This window comes from Palaemon carinicauda, chromosome 35 (genome assembly GCF_036898095.1).
Source record: "Palaemon carinicauda isolate YSFRI2023 chromosome 35, ASM3689809v2, whole genome shotgun sequence".
Lineage (NCBI taxonomy): Eukaryota > Metazoa > Arthropoda > Malacostraca > Decapoda > Palaemonidae > Palaemon > Palaemon carinicauda.
This window is the reverse complement of record NC_090759.1, coordinates 49807034-49822802: the sequence shown is the minus strand read 5'-3', so window position 1 is coordinate 49822802 and position 15769 is coordinate 49807034. Positions and strand designations below refer to the sequence as shown.

Here is a 15769-nt window from a genome sequence, read left to right as displayed (position 1 = left end):
AACACAGACCAGGTGGTTATGAATTTCTTAATGAGTACATTGCAACTGCAAAAATAAAGTAAGTATTATTGTGTATGGTATAGTGTTCATGTTTACATATGTTAGATTATAAGAGACATTTGCAGTTACTGTATAATAACTGGATGAGATGAGATTTCCATTACCAAGTTTTGTGGAATTGCTTTCAGTAGCTTATATAAAAAGGAAATATTTTGAACTAAAGAACATTATCTTCTAGCCACCCTATTCAACTGGATATTATTTTGATGAATCGTATTTTCAATTCACATCGCTTATAGCTACAAAGTGTGAGCTTTCTAGATTTAACAAGAGAAAAAAATTCCTTATATGCTCCCACCTCCTGGGATCTTCAATGTATGAGCCCAAACCCATGGGAGTAGCCTCAGTTGGATGGAACCCCCTATGGCCCAACCCTACCTCTTGGTCAATACCATGCCAGCAGAGACTCTACCGACTGAGCTATCAAGAGTCTCTGCTGGCATAGTTTCCAGCTGAACAGGGGTGGGGGGGGGGGGGGTTCGAATCTCCACCCGGCCAGAAGGTGTTACCATAAAATAAATTCCAAGTGGATATATATTCCCAAGATAGAATTCGGTATTAAATGCCATTCGTGGGTGACATTTACATTGATTGAAATCACGTGTGCTTGTGATATATGTTCATTTAAAATAACCACGTATTGCAAACTCACGATTCAGCTATCATGGTGGAGATGGGTTTATTTCAAGTCTATGAACAGATTCCTGAATTCGATAGGAATATGTACGGGTACTTGTCAAGAACTTTTATCTCTCTTGATAGCTCAGTCGGTAGAGTCTCTGCTGGCATGGTTTCCAGCCAAACAGGTGGGGGTTCGAATCTCCACCCGGCCAGAAGCTGTTACCATAAAATGAATTCTAAGTGGATATATATTCCCAAGATAGAATTCGGTATTAAATGCCATTCGTGGGTGATATCTACATTGATTGAAATCACGTGTGCTTGTGATATATGTTCATATATATATATATATATATATATATATATATATATATATATATATATATATATATATATATATATATAAATATATATATATATATATATATATATATATATACATATATATATATATATATATATATGTATATATAGAGTATATATATATATATATATATATATATATATATATATATATATATATATATATATATATAAAGAGAGAGAGAGAGAGAGAGAGAGAGAGAGAGAGAGAGAGAGAGAGAGAGAGAGAGAGAGAGAGAGAGAGAGAGAGAGAGAGAGAGAGAGAGAGAATATATATATATATATATATATATATATATATATATATATATATATATATATATATATATATGTATATACTCTATATATACTATATATATATATACTATATATATATATTATATATATATATATATATATATATATATATATATATATATATATATATATATATATATACAGAGAGAGAGAGAGAGAGAGAGAGTATATATATACATATATATATATATATATATATATTTATATATATATATATATATATATATATATATATATATATATATATATATATATATATATATATATATATATATATATATATATATATATATATATATATATATACAGTATTTATAGTTTAGCTTTTCGATCTCGTGAGATTAAAGCTCTGTTGGTGGACCTTGATGCTTATGGAGGTGTAGACCCAAATGGTATTTTTCCTTTGTTTTTTATAAAGACAGCAGATTTCTTAGCTCCAAAGTTATCTGTTATTTTGCGCAAGTTAGCAAGAAGAGGAGCTTTTAGCACTAGTTGGAGAATTGGTAATGTTACTCCTCTATGTAAATGTGTTTGTGGTAGCTCAAGTCCCACTGATTACTGCCCAATTTCCATAACTCCCATATTATCTAAAGTTTTTGAACGTCTTCTGGCAAAACGTCTTAATAGGTTTGCTGAAGGTAATCATCTACTCCCTAGTTTGCAATTTGGTTTTCGTAAAGGCCTTGGAGCATGTGATGCCCTTCTTACAATCTCCAATGCTGTACAGAAATCCCTTGATTGTGGTTGGGAAGTTCGTATGATTGGCCTTGATTTTAGTGCTGCCTTTGACCGTGTTAATCATGAGGCCCTTGTTTTCAAACTGAAACAGTTGGGAGTGGGTTGGTCATTTCTTAGCATTATTATTGATTTTTTAAGTAATAGATCTCAAAGAGTTGTTGTTGATGGGCACCATAGTGATTATAGGAATGTGATATCCGGTGTTCCACAGGGTAGTGTTCTTGGCCCATTACTTTTCATACTATATACACATGACATGTGGTTCGGCCTAGAAAACAAGCTTGTTGCATATGCAGATGATGCTACTCTCTTCGCACCAATTCCATCCCCTGAATGTAGATCTAGGGTTGGTGAATCCCTTAATAGAGATTTAGCAAGAATTAGTGCATGGTGCAAATTATGGGGTATGAAGTTGAATCCTAACAAAACTCAAAGTATGATTGTAAGTAGGTCAAGGACGGTGGCTCCTCAACATCCGGATCTCTGTATTGATAATGTTTTTTTAAATATGTATGACTCTTTCAAAATTTTAGGTGTGATTCTCGACAGTAAATTTACTTTTGAGAAACATATAAGGTCTGTGTCTTCTTCAATTGCACAAAAAATAGGCTTATTGAGAAAGTCTTTCAAGATTTTCGGTGATCAATCTATTCTGAAGAAGTGTTTTAATTCTTTCATTCTACCTTGTTTTGAGTATTGTTCTCCTGTCTGGTGTTCAGCTGCTGATTCTCATCTTAATTTGTTGGACAGAAACTTACGGTCTATTAAATTTCTTATTCCTGATCTAGATTTTAATCTCTGGCACCATCGTTCAATTAGTTCATTATGCATGTTGCATAAGATTTTTCACAACTCTGACCATCCTTTACATTCAGATCTCCCTGGACAATTCTATCCTGTTCGTGATACTAGGCAGGCAGTTAATTCTAATAGCGAGGCCTTCTCCATCACAAGGCTCAATACTACGCAGTACTCTAGAAGTTTTATTCCAGCTGTGACCAAGTTGTGGAATGATCTTCCTAATCGGGTGGTTGAATCAGTAGAACTTCAAAAGTTCAAAGTTGGAGCAAATGCTTTTTTGTTGACCAGGCGGACATGAGCCTTTTTATAGTTTATTTATGACATATTTGTTTTTGATGTTGTTAATAGTTTATATATGACATGTCTGTTTTGACGTTGTTACTTATTTTAGAATGATTTATTGTTAATTTTTTCTCTTCATTTATTTATTTCCTTATTTCCTTTCCTCACTGGGCTATTTTTCCCTGTTGGAGCCCCTGGGTTTATAGCATCTTGCTTTTCCAACTAGGGTTGTAGCTTGGATAGTAATGATAATAATAACAATAATATATATATATATATATATATATATATATATATATTATATATTATATATTATATATATATATATATATATATGTGTGTGTGTATATATATATATATATATATATATATATATATATATATATATATATATATATATATATATATATATTATATATATATATACACACACACATATATATATATATAGAGAGAGAGAGAGAGAGAGAGAGAGAGAGAGAGAGAGAGAGAGAGAGAGAGAGAGAGAGAGAGAGAGAGAGAGAGAGAGAGAGAGAGAGAGTGTGTGTGTGTGTGTGTGTTACTTCCAATTTAAAGTAGATTTTTATTTCTTTTTTTTTCCATCAGATGGGATCAAGGAGATACTAATTGGGGTGTGGACACAGCTGAAAGTCTTGAAATGTGGAGTGACGTTGGAGTAACTAGAGTTAGTGGTTCTCATCTTCCTCGTCATTCGGACTCTCAGATATGCTGCATAACTAATCGCATTATCAAGGCAAGTTATTCCTAGTTTTTTTTCTTTTTTAATTATAGTATTTTTAATTGATAGAACCTTTGATACTTATTCAAGACCAAAAGACAAATGAAAGTAATAAATAAATTTTAAATGCTAAACCAATGCAAACCCATCACAGGTATTCAACTCTTTAGATAATATATCTAACCGTATAATCTGTTAAATATAGTTTATAATTTACTTTGTTTCCCGTAATGTAGAAATAGAAGCTGTGCATTTGCGTAACTATAATTGTGGTTATATTGAGATACTTATTGAAACTAATATGGTAATATGTTTGAGAAGGTCCATGTTTATACTATTTTTAATATTCTTTATGTCACTCTTCCAAGTGGGTTTTTTTCAAATTACTGAAGATTGAAAATATAAAACAAAAAAATATGAAACATTATTGATTTTCATTACAGGGTTCAAGCTATTTCCTTGAAAATGGTGAGTCAGTTATGGGGCTTAATGATGCTTTAATGTGGGCCAAGGTTCATCCATATTCACCTCTTGGTACTGGTCATAAGCTGAGTCCCTTCTGAAACAGACATTTCTTCATTCTTTAAACAAAAAGGTACTGTGTAAAATTTTAAATTGGTATAAAGTTGAAAGCCAAAAGCTACTTAGGCAAGAGGTACTTTTGGGGATTTTCTCTATACCGTGTGATTTCCGTAGAAATAATATAAAGGCAAAAAAATGACAGCGGCTAAAGTACAGTAATTCATTTTTTTACTTTCAACAGTTCTTGACTGTGAATTTGGTGCTTAAAATTAAAATCTGTATGTATTTATTACTTTCAATTATTAAAATATATTGTATGTGAAGATTTAAGTGGAATATTAACAGGTTTTCAACAATAAAAAAAATAGTTTTACAACAAAAACAACTCATCTCACAATTCTACCATTTTCAGAAATCTGCTTTTTATTCTGTCATGTAATGTAGACACCACTTAGCAGCCAAAGCACTGGCAGACAAAATAAAATTACCCTTAAAGGCAATGTTGCCTTTTTAGAAATATCGCCACTTGAATTTTAGTTCACCATAAGTGTCTTATGGTAATTAACATCTCAGTGTCTGGTCAGTTAAAAACTGTAGGTGCTTAATACCATAGCTTCTTCCCAGGTAGAAAAATACAAAAGATCTGTTTTGTAGTTTTCTAAGAACTCATTTAGAAACCGCTTAAAATGGAATCTATGCATGCTTGCAGGCAGTGTGATAGTCGTAATTCAATGTAGGGGGCACCAACCTATATATTCAAGCATTTTACCGGAATCATAAAGTAAGCTGCTTGGAGAAATACCTGTTATCTAGAAACATTTGTGAAGACATGATATTTAGGATCCTGGGAGTTCAATCTCGTCAACTAATTGAACTTCAACATAGAATGTTGGAAAATGTTTTTAAGAGTGTTGTTAGTCATGTTAGTTATACAGTTTCTTTGTTGGAATATTTTATTGAATTAGTAAAACACTTGCATAAAAACTATGCATAAAAGATAGTTCAGTTTGGCCGTACTGATTGAGATTACAGGGTACATTTATCCTTAAAGTTTTTTTTGTATGTTGTACAGAATAATTAAATTCATTGCCATGATTTTTCCATAAACTTCAAAATAATGTAGGTGTGTTTATAATATTTAGGGGTGCTAAATATATGAAAAATCATCATAGGCAATGATATTTATAGGATCGATGGCAATCATAATGAATAAGACTCCATTTTTGTGTTTATGGGATTTTATTGAATTAAATATATATTCAAAGGCAATTATTTATAAAGAATATCTTGGCGTACATGAGTTAAAAATCTGGTTTATTTTTACAATAAGCTGTAATACCCAATAAAGACCATAAAGTGCTGTATAGTTGCTTAACTTAGGAAAGGCATGATTAGAAGTGGTAAACACAAAGCCCATGTTAAAGGTATATGTTTTCACTCGTGACCTGTTAATAACAGTACTGTACTGTATACCCAAATTTTACATTTATTCTTCAGATTCATGTCATTATTGTCATTTTGATATCATTTAGAGGATTACAGTTGTTACAGCCAATACTTTTATGTTACCTAACTGGTTCCACAAGTCGGGTGTTATTATATCATTATGTTTGAACCAGAACTTTGTGACACCAGAAGAATCTTCTTACTCAACTATGATCAGAACTTTTCCAATCTTGTTTTGACAAGTTGTGAAAAAATTTATTTGACTATTAAGGTAGTGCCTGTACAATGACATATTTAATGCACATCTACTCTTGTTATCTCTTGCTGCACTGATTCTGTGATATGCTAATTCTTTCATCTGTGGCCGTACGAATGAATTTCAAGTTGAAGAAACTAAATGATGGCTGATTTAATAGGCTTAATGTTTGCCAATAGGCTACAGTAGACAGGTAATGAGTTCTAGACATAACACTTGTTAATAGACCTACAAGACACAATATAGACGGAAATTCTATGGGACTGCAATTTAAGGATAACTTAAATTAGTCATTACCACACATTGAGAATCTAGGGCACAGCAATTTGAGTATACCTCAATCTAGGCATTTCAACACCTATAAAATCTGGGGCATTGCAATTTAAAGAAACTTTAATCAATGCATTACCACAAATCAAAAATAGAAGGAACTGCAATTTGATATCTCTAAATCTACTGAAAATTTATAGCTAATTTTAATTGGATATTTATTAATCAGCTAGATCTATAAGATCAATTTATTAGGACTGCTAGGATACATTTATTATATTTCTATCAAAACTGAAAAAGATTTATTTACAGTGCTGCATTTTATCATACTTTAAATTAAACTGCAAAGATGCCTTGATTACATTCCTTTGAGATTATGATGAGCTATGTGTATCCACAACATCCTTTAACCATGAGGGTACCATATCTGTAGTGAGAATAATTTAACAATGTTACTAAGGATGTGGCAGTTTTGAAGAAAATAATTCTCAAGTTTGGAACTCTTTTAAATGATGCAATAAAAATTTATTTTCACCCTAGGCCTCTAAATCATGCAGTCAGATGACACTAAATTGATGAAGTGGCTTATTCAGAGGGCACATACACAAAGAATATAAAGCTTTTTTATAGAAGTACACGAGACTCCCAAGAATGGGTATCATTTACATGTTTTAGGCATCAAAGTAGTGATTTGACCTAAGTAAAATATTAGTTTTACTTGATAAGAAGTTAGTCGAGAGTCTTCCCTTAAGGGTGGATGTCTCCCCCATCATTAGCCATTGCTTCACTACTTGGCTAATTTCCTTTGCTGGATATTGAGGCAAAAATAACGAAGTTTAAGGTGAAAAATATGAAAATTGATAAAATTTAATTTTCTGGTTGTTTACCATTCAAGTTCAAACTTGGGGATGAATACAAACTTTAGTAGAAGAATAAAATTATGTAGTATAATTGATAATTGTCTCCAGTTTCTCCTTGAGATGGATTGGGCTTGTTAAAAATATATAATTGCACAATTATGCATATACAGTATATATGTGCAAGTACAAGGGCAGTTATTAACAATGTTGTCAACTTGTACTTTCCCACTCCTATTTTGTTTGGTATCTGAGCCTTTAAAATCCTTATGTAGATGTTAGGGAAGCTTAAGACTCTTCAGAAGTACCACAAGCTTATATAGAATATGCTCCACTTTGCCTTGAGAATATTATCTTTTACTTACTGTGCACTTAGTAGAAGAGCTTAGTTTTTGTACAAAGTAATTTTAATGTAAAATTATTCTTGGCTTTGTTACTTTGAAAAAGGTAACTGATTATCACTTGAAGAGCTTTTTAACCATATTAACTAGACTTACTAGAAATAGCAGTCAAAATATACAGTAGGTATAGCCAAATATAGTTTGCTGTCTGTTGGCCTTTTCTTTTTCTTTAAGAAATATTTTACCACACTCTCTTACACTGTTTTCAAACATTATTTAAAAAGTTACCCGTAAATTCTGTATTTCTTTATATATACTTAAGATTGCTTTGCAATATGAATCAAAAATTTATATTAGTAACTCAAATTGGTTAAAAATGTTTTTGAAATGTTAAAAACTAAAAGGAGGTTTATAAAACTTATTTTATTTTAAAAACTACTAAAATGCCGAGATTTGAGTAGCTTTTTAAAAAAAAAGTACAAATCCTTGTTTTATAAAAGCCAAAATTATTGACTGTTGGAAGATAGAAATACTAATGAAGTATCTATGATAGTTCATCTGACTGGAAAGAGTTGCTCTTTATGAAGATATCCTCTCTACTGGTTCACACCTAGTAATAGTTTCTACTGTTAAGATTTAGCTCTTTAGCTCTCTTATTGATAGTTAGTGATTTCCTTTCAAACTATCTTTAAACCTTAGCTTATTGTACTCTGTCATTCTTTATCAAAGATATATCTTGTTCAGTTCAGATTACTACAGTAGTCTGTATAGGTAGAAAAAATTATAGCACCAACTTTTAGCAATGACAATTCCCCTCATATAGGACATAAACCATAGGATCCTTGTTTTCATGGACAGTGGATAATAAAATTGGGACTAGCATAGTGAGAACTCGCGCTTCTTGCATTATTTGATTATATAATTTAACTACATCTATTTTTGTATGAACAAATACTTAAAAGAACACAAGCTCATGTAAAAGTACAGTTAAACCTGCAAACTCTCTCCCACTAACAAAAACTTGGTCCTATTCTTGTCTTCTTTCATTCTGCTTTTCATCTCTAATATGGACACTTCCATAATGTTTCATTACAAAATTATTTTTATTTTTAGATGTGTCAGTGGAGTACATTCACATCGTTAGAAATAAAATCCGAATCCATTTGGTTTGTTAAAGCATGTATAATTGGTTGCAAATTACTCTACTATGTTAGGGACCACAACACTCATTTCCTGATTTATTTCTATGAACCTCCCCTAATGTTTATATTGCTTCTTCTCCAGAAGCTTGGTTTAATTGACTTTCAATGTTAAAGTTTTTTAATATTCCCATTATTTGTCCGTTCAATAAACACGTACTTAATAAAGGAAGAAAAATTCTAGTGGTAAGTGATAACTGATGCAGCCAGTCTCTGTTTCCTCAATTTTAAGGTATTGATCAGATCTTCTCAAAATTGTTTCCATATTATTGCACATTAAGATATCTTCCCTTGCTTTTCTTAGCAATTACTGTGTGGAGTGTGTATTGGAATTGTTTCTGGAAGTTCATTATCTGCATCCCGTTGGTATATTGTGTCAGGTTCAGTACTGTGACTTTAATAATCAAAGCTAAGTGTTTCTCTCATGGTACCTATCATAGGAAAGTTTTTCAATGGCTACTGATCAAGGTAACAGTGCAAGCTCTAAAGAAACTTGCTTGTTAGTTCAGAGGAAAAGCCATGGAAGGCTGAGCTAGTTGATTGTAGCGGGTATGATGACAATAATGACACACCTCCGCCTTTAGACAATTAAAATAATCAGCTAACTTTCAGCAGTGATGAGCATCATAAGCTCTTGACATTGCTAGTTTCCTTTGTTAAAAGTTCAGAAGCCCAGTGAATCCTCTCTTAAAACAATAACTTTTGTCTTACCTGCCCTATTGAAAACCTAACTCCCCAAATTGAGTCTAGTGTTTCTTTCAGTAAGGGCTCAGAAAGTTTACTGTACCTTACAGATTCTTAACTCTCACAAATCCTCAAATTCTTTAATTACTTTAGGTTTGCTAAACCCTTGCATACCACAGTGCTAGTCACTTTTAAGATCATTCGATTGTGAGGGAGAAGTCAGAGTGGGTACTATGGATCTTAATAATCATCCACTTGCTAAAATAAGTGCACCTAAATTATATCTTATTACATTGGTGGATGGCATGGCATATCAAATGAATTCCTTAAATCCTGTTGGAGTGAACAACGTTTATTATTATCATCATTATTATTATTATAAGCTAAGCTATAACCCTAGCTGGAAAAGCAAGATGCTATAACCCCAAGGGCTCCAACAGGGAAAAATAGCCCAATGAGTTAAGGAAATAAATAAACCACAAGAGAAGTAATAAACAATCAAAATAAAAGCTAAGCTATAACTATAAAAACTAACAAGAAAGAGAACAGTGTACCCTCTAGCAAGAAAAGTCTAATCTAAGACAGTAGGAGGCCATGGTACAGAAGCTATGGCACTACCCAAGACTAGAGAACAATGGTTTGATTTTAGAGTGTCCTTCTAGAAGAGCTGCTTACTATAGCTAGTCTCTCTTCTAACCTTATCAAGAGGAAAGTAGCCACTGAACAATCACATCACAGTAGTTAACCCCTTGAGAAGAATTGTTTGGTAATCTCAATGATAAGTAGAATTGTTTGGTAATCTCAATGATAAGTGTAAGAGGACAGGAAAATGTGGAAAGACTAGGCCAGCACCATTTGGTGTATATGTAGGCAAAGACAAAAAGAGCCATAACCATAGAGAGGGATCCAATGTAGTACTGCCTGGCTAGTCAAAGGACTCAATAACTCTAGTGGTAGTATTTCAGTGGGCAGCTGGTGGCCTGGCCAACCTACTACCTACAATAATTGCTTGCATTATATTTTATTTTTCAGTGTGTTCTGTTCACTTGCAAGCACAGCCACTAACTCATAACAGGTTAATTTAACTAGGATAAATGTAGGTGCTAATACATAAATGAACAGAGAATTTTTTTTAAAATTCCCCTTTTGCAAGTTGTTTGTGGGTAATCAGTTAGGGAGTGTTCTTGAATCACTTTTTTTGGCATTTTTAAAGTATAAGTGTTTATTGAGTATCAATTGGCATCTTTCCTGGAATATTTATTATTCTTGCATAGGAAAAGAACTGTATTTTAAATAGACATATCCTCCTTTCAAATTTTGATGTTTCAAGTTACCTTCCCCACCGAATTCGCACAAGGAAAGCACTGCGTTTTGAATATTGTTGTGGGTACAATATTGTAAACAGAATAACCGACGTTAATTCAATAACAGCCGATAAAGCAAGCAATGTTAATGATGACAAGACAGATTATTTCTTTTTTGGAGATTTGATAATTTTATGTCATGTCAATAAATCCTTTCCTGTCAAGTTAGCAATGGGTTTTTAGATCTTATTTGAATTCTTTTGTTATTCTTAGAAGGCCAGTAAACCTTTGCTTGCAGTAGGCAAGTCTGACTTGCTTCCCTGGTTGCTTAGAATAGCCCAAATTTCAGTCAAGTCCTGTGGTGGTCATAATTACGTATTGTTCCTTCAGTAACGGTTCTTCAATGTTCACTGTACCTTACAGTCAAGTTCATCTTATAGATTTCAATTCTTTAACTGTTTTGGATATTACTAAGTTCCACATCCCCAGTATTTCTACATGAGAAGAGCTTTGATTAACTATTAAAGAAAGTTCAATTCGCTAATAATACATCATTATTATTCGAGGAGTTGATGTTACATAGGCTATGAATTTCGTACATGAGCCTCCGCATAGACACATCATCAAAGTGCCAGTTGGAAACAATCAGGTATAAGTTAAAGTGCTTCTGAAATCTTGATAAAACTACCTTATAAACCTCTGTTTCCCATTTTCATTGTGGATAAATAAATTTTTATCAATATTATGAATGGTTGTAATTTTAGTTTTGTTTAGTCTCAAGTCTTTTATGCCTCGAAGACATTGTGAATTGTACCAGACACCTAACTTCATTATAAATATCATTATAATGCCATCCTTCAAGTCCATAATCACGCACAATAAACTAAAACTTTTATATTCAAGGTTTACAAGCTAATTTACTAATTGCTGTTTTGAGGTAATAAGCTTGGAAGTGTTTATGAAATATTTTCCAATGCAGTTAATTCTTGTGTTTTAGAAAGCCATATTTAAGAGAGAAGGGTAGGCTCATTGATTATGGAGGGAATGATGACACTACCTTCACTCAAGGCTTTGCTTTTGCCAAAGCCTATATAGGTAGTTTTTGTTATATTAGGATATTATGCCAAGAACTCCTTTTGTGGTAGCTCAGAAAATCATTTAATTCTCCATTCAAAGTATTATTTCAGGCCTAACCTACCCTCTTTTAAACTCTAATCTAACTCCTCAAGTGGTAAGTAGTGGTTTTAATGTACTTTTCAGTAAAGTCTAGTGATACATGGTATCTATGAGATCGGAGCTCTTTTCACAGAACCTTGAATTCTGAATTTACTTTACCCTTAAACCCTTTAGATTTGTCTGAAATAGGTTTTAAAAGAATTTAAAAATATTCTAATCAAATATGATAGAATGTTTATTTTTATAAGTATAAAGTTTTTGTTAAATTTTTTTACTATTATTTTTTTATGATTAGTAACTTTCAGTCCCAAGTATGGGGGATTAGATCTGTCCCTTTAAGGTATTATAATGGTTGTATCATACTGTTTTTTTATTGAAAGGGCTTCAGTAGTAAGGTAAATTTTCTGGGTTTTGGATGTGGTTTGACAGTGCTGTACAGTATTTAAATGATCCAAATTTGAACAGAGGAAATCTTTCTCTTAAAAATTACATAAACCATTTTTTATTGCCATTAGCTTCAACTAAACACATAAGTGGGCTACAAATGTTCTCTGTCAAAGTAACCTTAAGGGAACAAAAGATGATTTTGTCCCTCTCATCTTCCTTCAGAACCATAAATTATTTTAAGGCTTAAGAGTTTGCCTCAATTATTTTTTACATATATTTTCTGAAAATAAATGAAAGAATTTCAGCCAAAAGTAGGTTTCTTTGCCCAGTAAGAACCATTCAGTATTATTTGGACAAAAGTTCAGGTATTAAGAGGTAGTGTCACTAATTTGTTTTGTGGGATTAATGCCCCTAATCTAGGCCTAAAATGCAGTATCATTCATAATTTTGGGAATTTGATATAATCTATTGAAAATTAAGGTACATCTTGTAGAGAACTCGTTGGAAAGAATTTTAGCAGTAGCTCAATGGTTTACAAAGTTGGTTTTCACTAGACATTATCTTAAAGAATCATGGTTTGATTATAAAAAGGCCTTTAGACACTATAATCCTTACAGAGCTCTGGTCTAAGTATTTTCAAGTTCGATTTTAAATGAATCTATGAATATTTAAGGTTTTAATTTAACATTGGATTTGGTAACATACAAACAAATTCCTGGGGAGTGTTCCTTTTTGAGTACATACATTCCAGGCAGAATTTTGATCAAGTTATCCTATTTAGAGAAGTTACAGTCGGGTATTTTATATAGGTTAAACAATCTGGCGTCCTGTATTTTGAGATGGTTTGTTAAAAGTAATCTAGATCAGGTTAGTAACTCTTTACCAAGGTCCAGTATAATACTTTTAAAAATTTATTCTCTTTTTTTCACTGGCATCCCACCTCCAGCAATGTTTGGGCACCAGCAATATGAACATCAATGGAGGTTCATAGAAATGAACTAAATTTTGATAAAGAAATTTTGTTATTTCTATACTCTTCTGATGTTCGTATACATGCCTACGCCCATCCTCACTACCTCGTGGTGTCAAGAGGATAGGGATAATTTTGGCTTTCAGCTAGAATTTTCCTGCCTTTAGTAAAGGCTTGTTTTTATATGAAGGGAAAGAAAATGGGACATTTTAAAAAAAATTTACAGGTAAAGGTCAACTAAACTAAGCTTCTGGAGAAGCGTTATGAACATTAGGTGAGTATGGAAATAAGAAATTGTATCCTTAAAATTCTACTTTTATTTTCAAATAACCTGTGCCTTACCTTGTAAACATATTAGGAGTGGTGTCCAGATCTACAACTTTAATATACTCGATTAGCATGTACTTCTTTGCTTGTAGTATTGGGTTCTTTAAGGGCACATGTATGGATATTACAATAAAAATTTTAGCTAACAGCTGTAGTGAGAACTAGGGCTTACCTTTATGAAGTCGTGTATGTATTCAGTACAAGCTTACTCACAAAAATACTTTCATTGGATCTGGTCTCCCTCTGTAGTGATGTAAAGTGATCAAACTGACCTTATGTTGACATAATGCTATAACGAACATCAACTAGTTAGGCTGTGAACCATGAGAGGTTTCAATTACAGACTATTCTGACAATAGTTAATGCTTTTATGAAGCAATGGTTTGAAAATTTTGAAAGAGTTGGAACACTAAAATGACCTTGTTAAATAATAATCAAGCGATGAGTGGCTTAATTTGTTTTCATATTGGAATTTTCAATTTTTAAATGTCCCAACCTGCAGCCAAATTGTAAGGTCTAGTATTCTAAAACTGGGACATATTTATTTGTTTGGGAGTTACACTGGATAAGATCGATCACATTTAGGCTACTATTAAGACATTATTTATGAACTAACTTTTATTTGCTTTCATAAAATTATGTACATGTTGCATGATACTTGTACTGTACCTTCTGGTGCCTTGTAGCTTGTAGTTAGCCCTCCAAATAAATCCCTCCAGTGTTTAAGTCTTTTTGTGTGGGAGAAGAAAATGCTGTGATTTTGAAACACTGGCCTCATGAATGTCTAATATAGGCCCATGTCCAGGGACTGCCTTGTCAAGACTGGTTTCTATATGAAGATAACGAAATTTGCTTTGAATAAAGGTCATCAACACAGCATGTTGGGTGTTCATATATTTTAAGTGTTTGAATTAAAGAAAGGATTAAAATCTAATAAAAATTACTAATTATTCTAAGATCAAAACTGTTTGTTAATTATATATAATTAATGACTATTGCCATGCTAAAATGTTTACCAAAGGAAAAAAATACTTTTTTTTTTACAATTCTTTGGGGTGCATATGAGGCATTTGTTATTGTATCTTCAAGCCTAAATGGCACTAATGAATTAACCTTTCACATTCTAGACCCCAAATAAGTTTCATTAGGAACAAAATATTTTGTTTTTTTATATTTATCAATCCCATAGTATGACGACGAGGCCATAAAAAGAATAAAATATAAAAAAGTTGTAACCCTTTCCCACACCTGATGACAAACATTGTTCATACATCATTACTTTAAAAAGTAATTTGTATTTTCCTAGCTATATAAACTTGAGTCTTTTAAAGAGGGGTGTGACTTTAGCACAAATTGAAACGGCAATTAAATTGATAACTTAGTACATATAATTACTGACTGAGAGGGGTGATTGAGGCGAAAATAAACCTTTCATCCTCAAAATACGAGGCTCGCATATTGACAAGAAATGGTCCATATGAACCAAATATTGTCTGGCTCAACTTCCCTGAAATGTCAATCTGCCTAGTCTTGAATAGGAGTAAAGGTGACAACTCCCAGCAACCTATTAACATCTTAGTATAGGGATGCTAAAACCATTAGGTTAGACCTATATTTTGACAAGCAATGGGTTTGGTATACATTTATCTGTCCTTCCCCTTTGTTAGAGGAGGATTGGCTAGATACTTAACCACAGATCTTGTCAGAAAAGAAAGGTTATGACAACTTAACTTCATTATCATCTTGTCCAGCAAATAATTAGTAGTCAGAATCAGAGGGAGAAGGACTGGAAGAGGAGGAGCGAACACATTTCTTCCCCTTAACAGCTCTATTCAGGATCAAGGTTTGGGTGATGAACGACAACACTCTTTAGGGGGAAAATGTCTCTGTGGTATCTCTATCAGCAACAGGAATCTCTGGGAAAACCATCATAGATACACATCCCGACACAACCATAGATGTCACATCGATCTGGATTATCAACACAGTAGTCGCCCACGGAGCCCCAGCAAATAATTAAAGCCTCATTCAGTTTCTCTACAGATGTGGTACCAGTGATGTCTAAGGCAGGCCACAACCTGCTCAGGTAATAGTCATTGTCATAATCAGTCTGCATTGTTATACACAAT

At 32.6% G+C, this 15769-nt stretch overlaps 1 protein-coding gene across 2 annotated transcripts in view; it reads left to right on the top strand.

Moving 5' to 3' along the window:
- Positions 1 to 14470, top strand: part of LOC137627724 (WD repeat-containing protein 17-like) — a 183378-nt gene extending 168908 nt beyond the window's left edge. For both annotated transcript variants that reach the window (XM_068358990.1, XM_068358989.1), the window contains 3 exons: positions 1 to 58; positions 3769 to 3916; positions 4345 to 14470. The exon at positions 1 to 58 is cut by the window's left edge and continues 14 nt beyond it. In XM_068358990.1, the coding sequence (XP_068215091.1) occupies positions 1 to 58; positions 3769 to 3916; positions 4345 to 4464 (326 nt within the window). In that variant the 3' untranslated portion in view covers positions 4465 to 14470. The remainder of the gene's footprint in view (positions 59 to 3768; positions 3917 to 4344) is intronic.
- The last annotated feature ends 1299 nt before the right edge of the window (positions 14471 to 15769 follow it).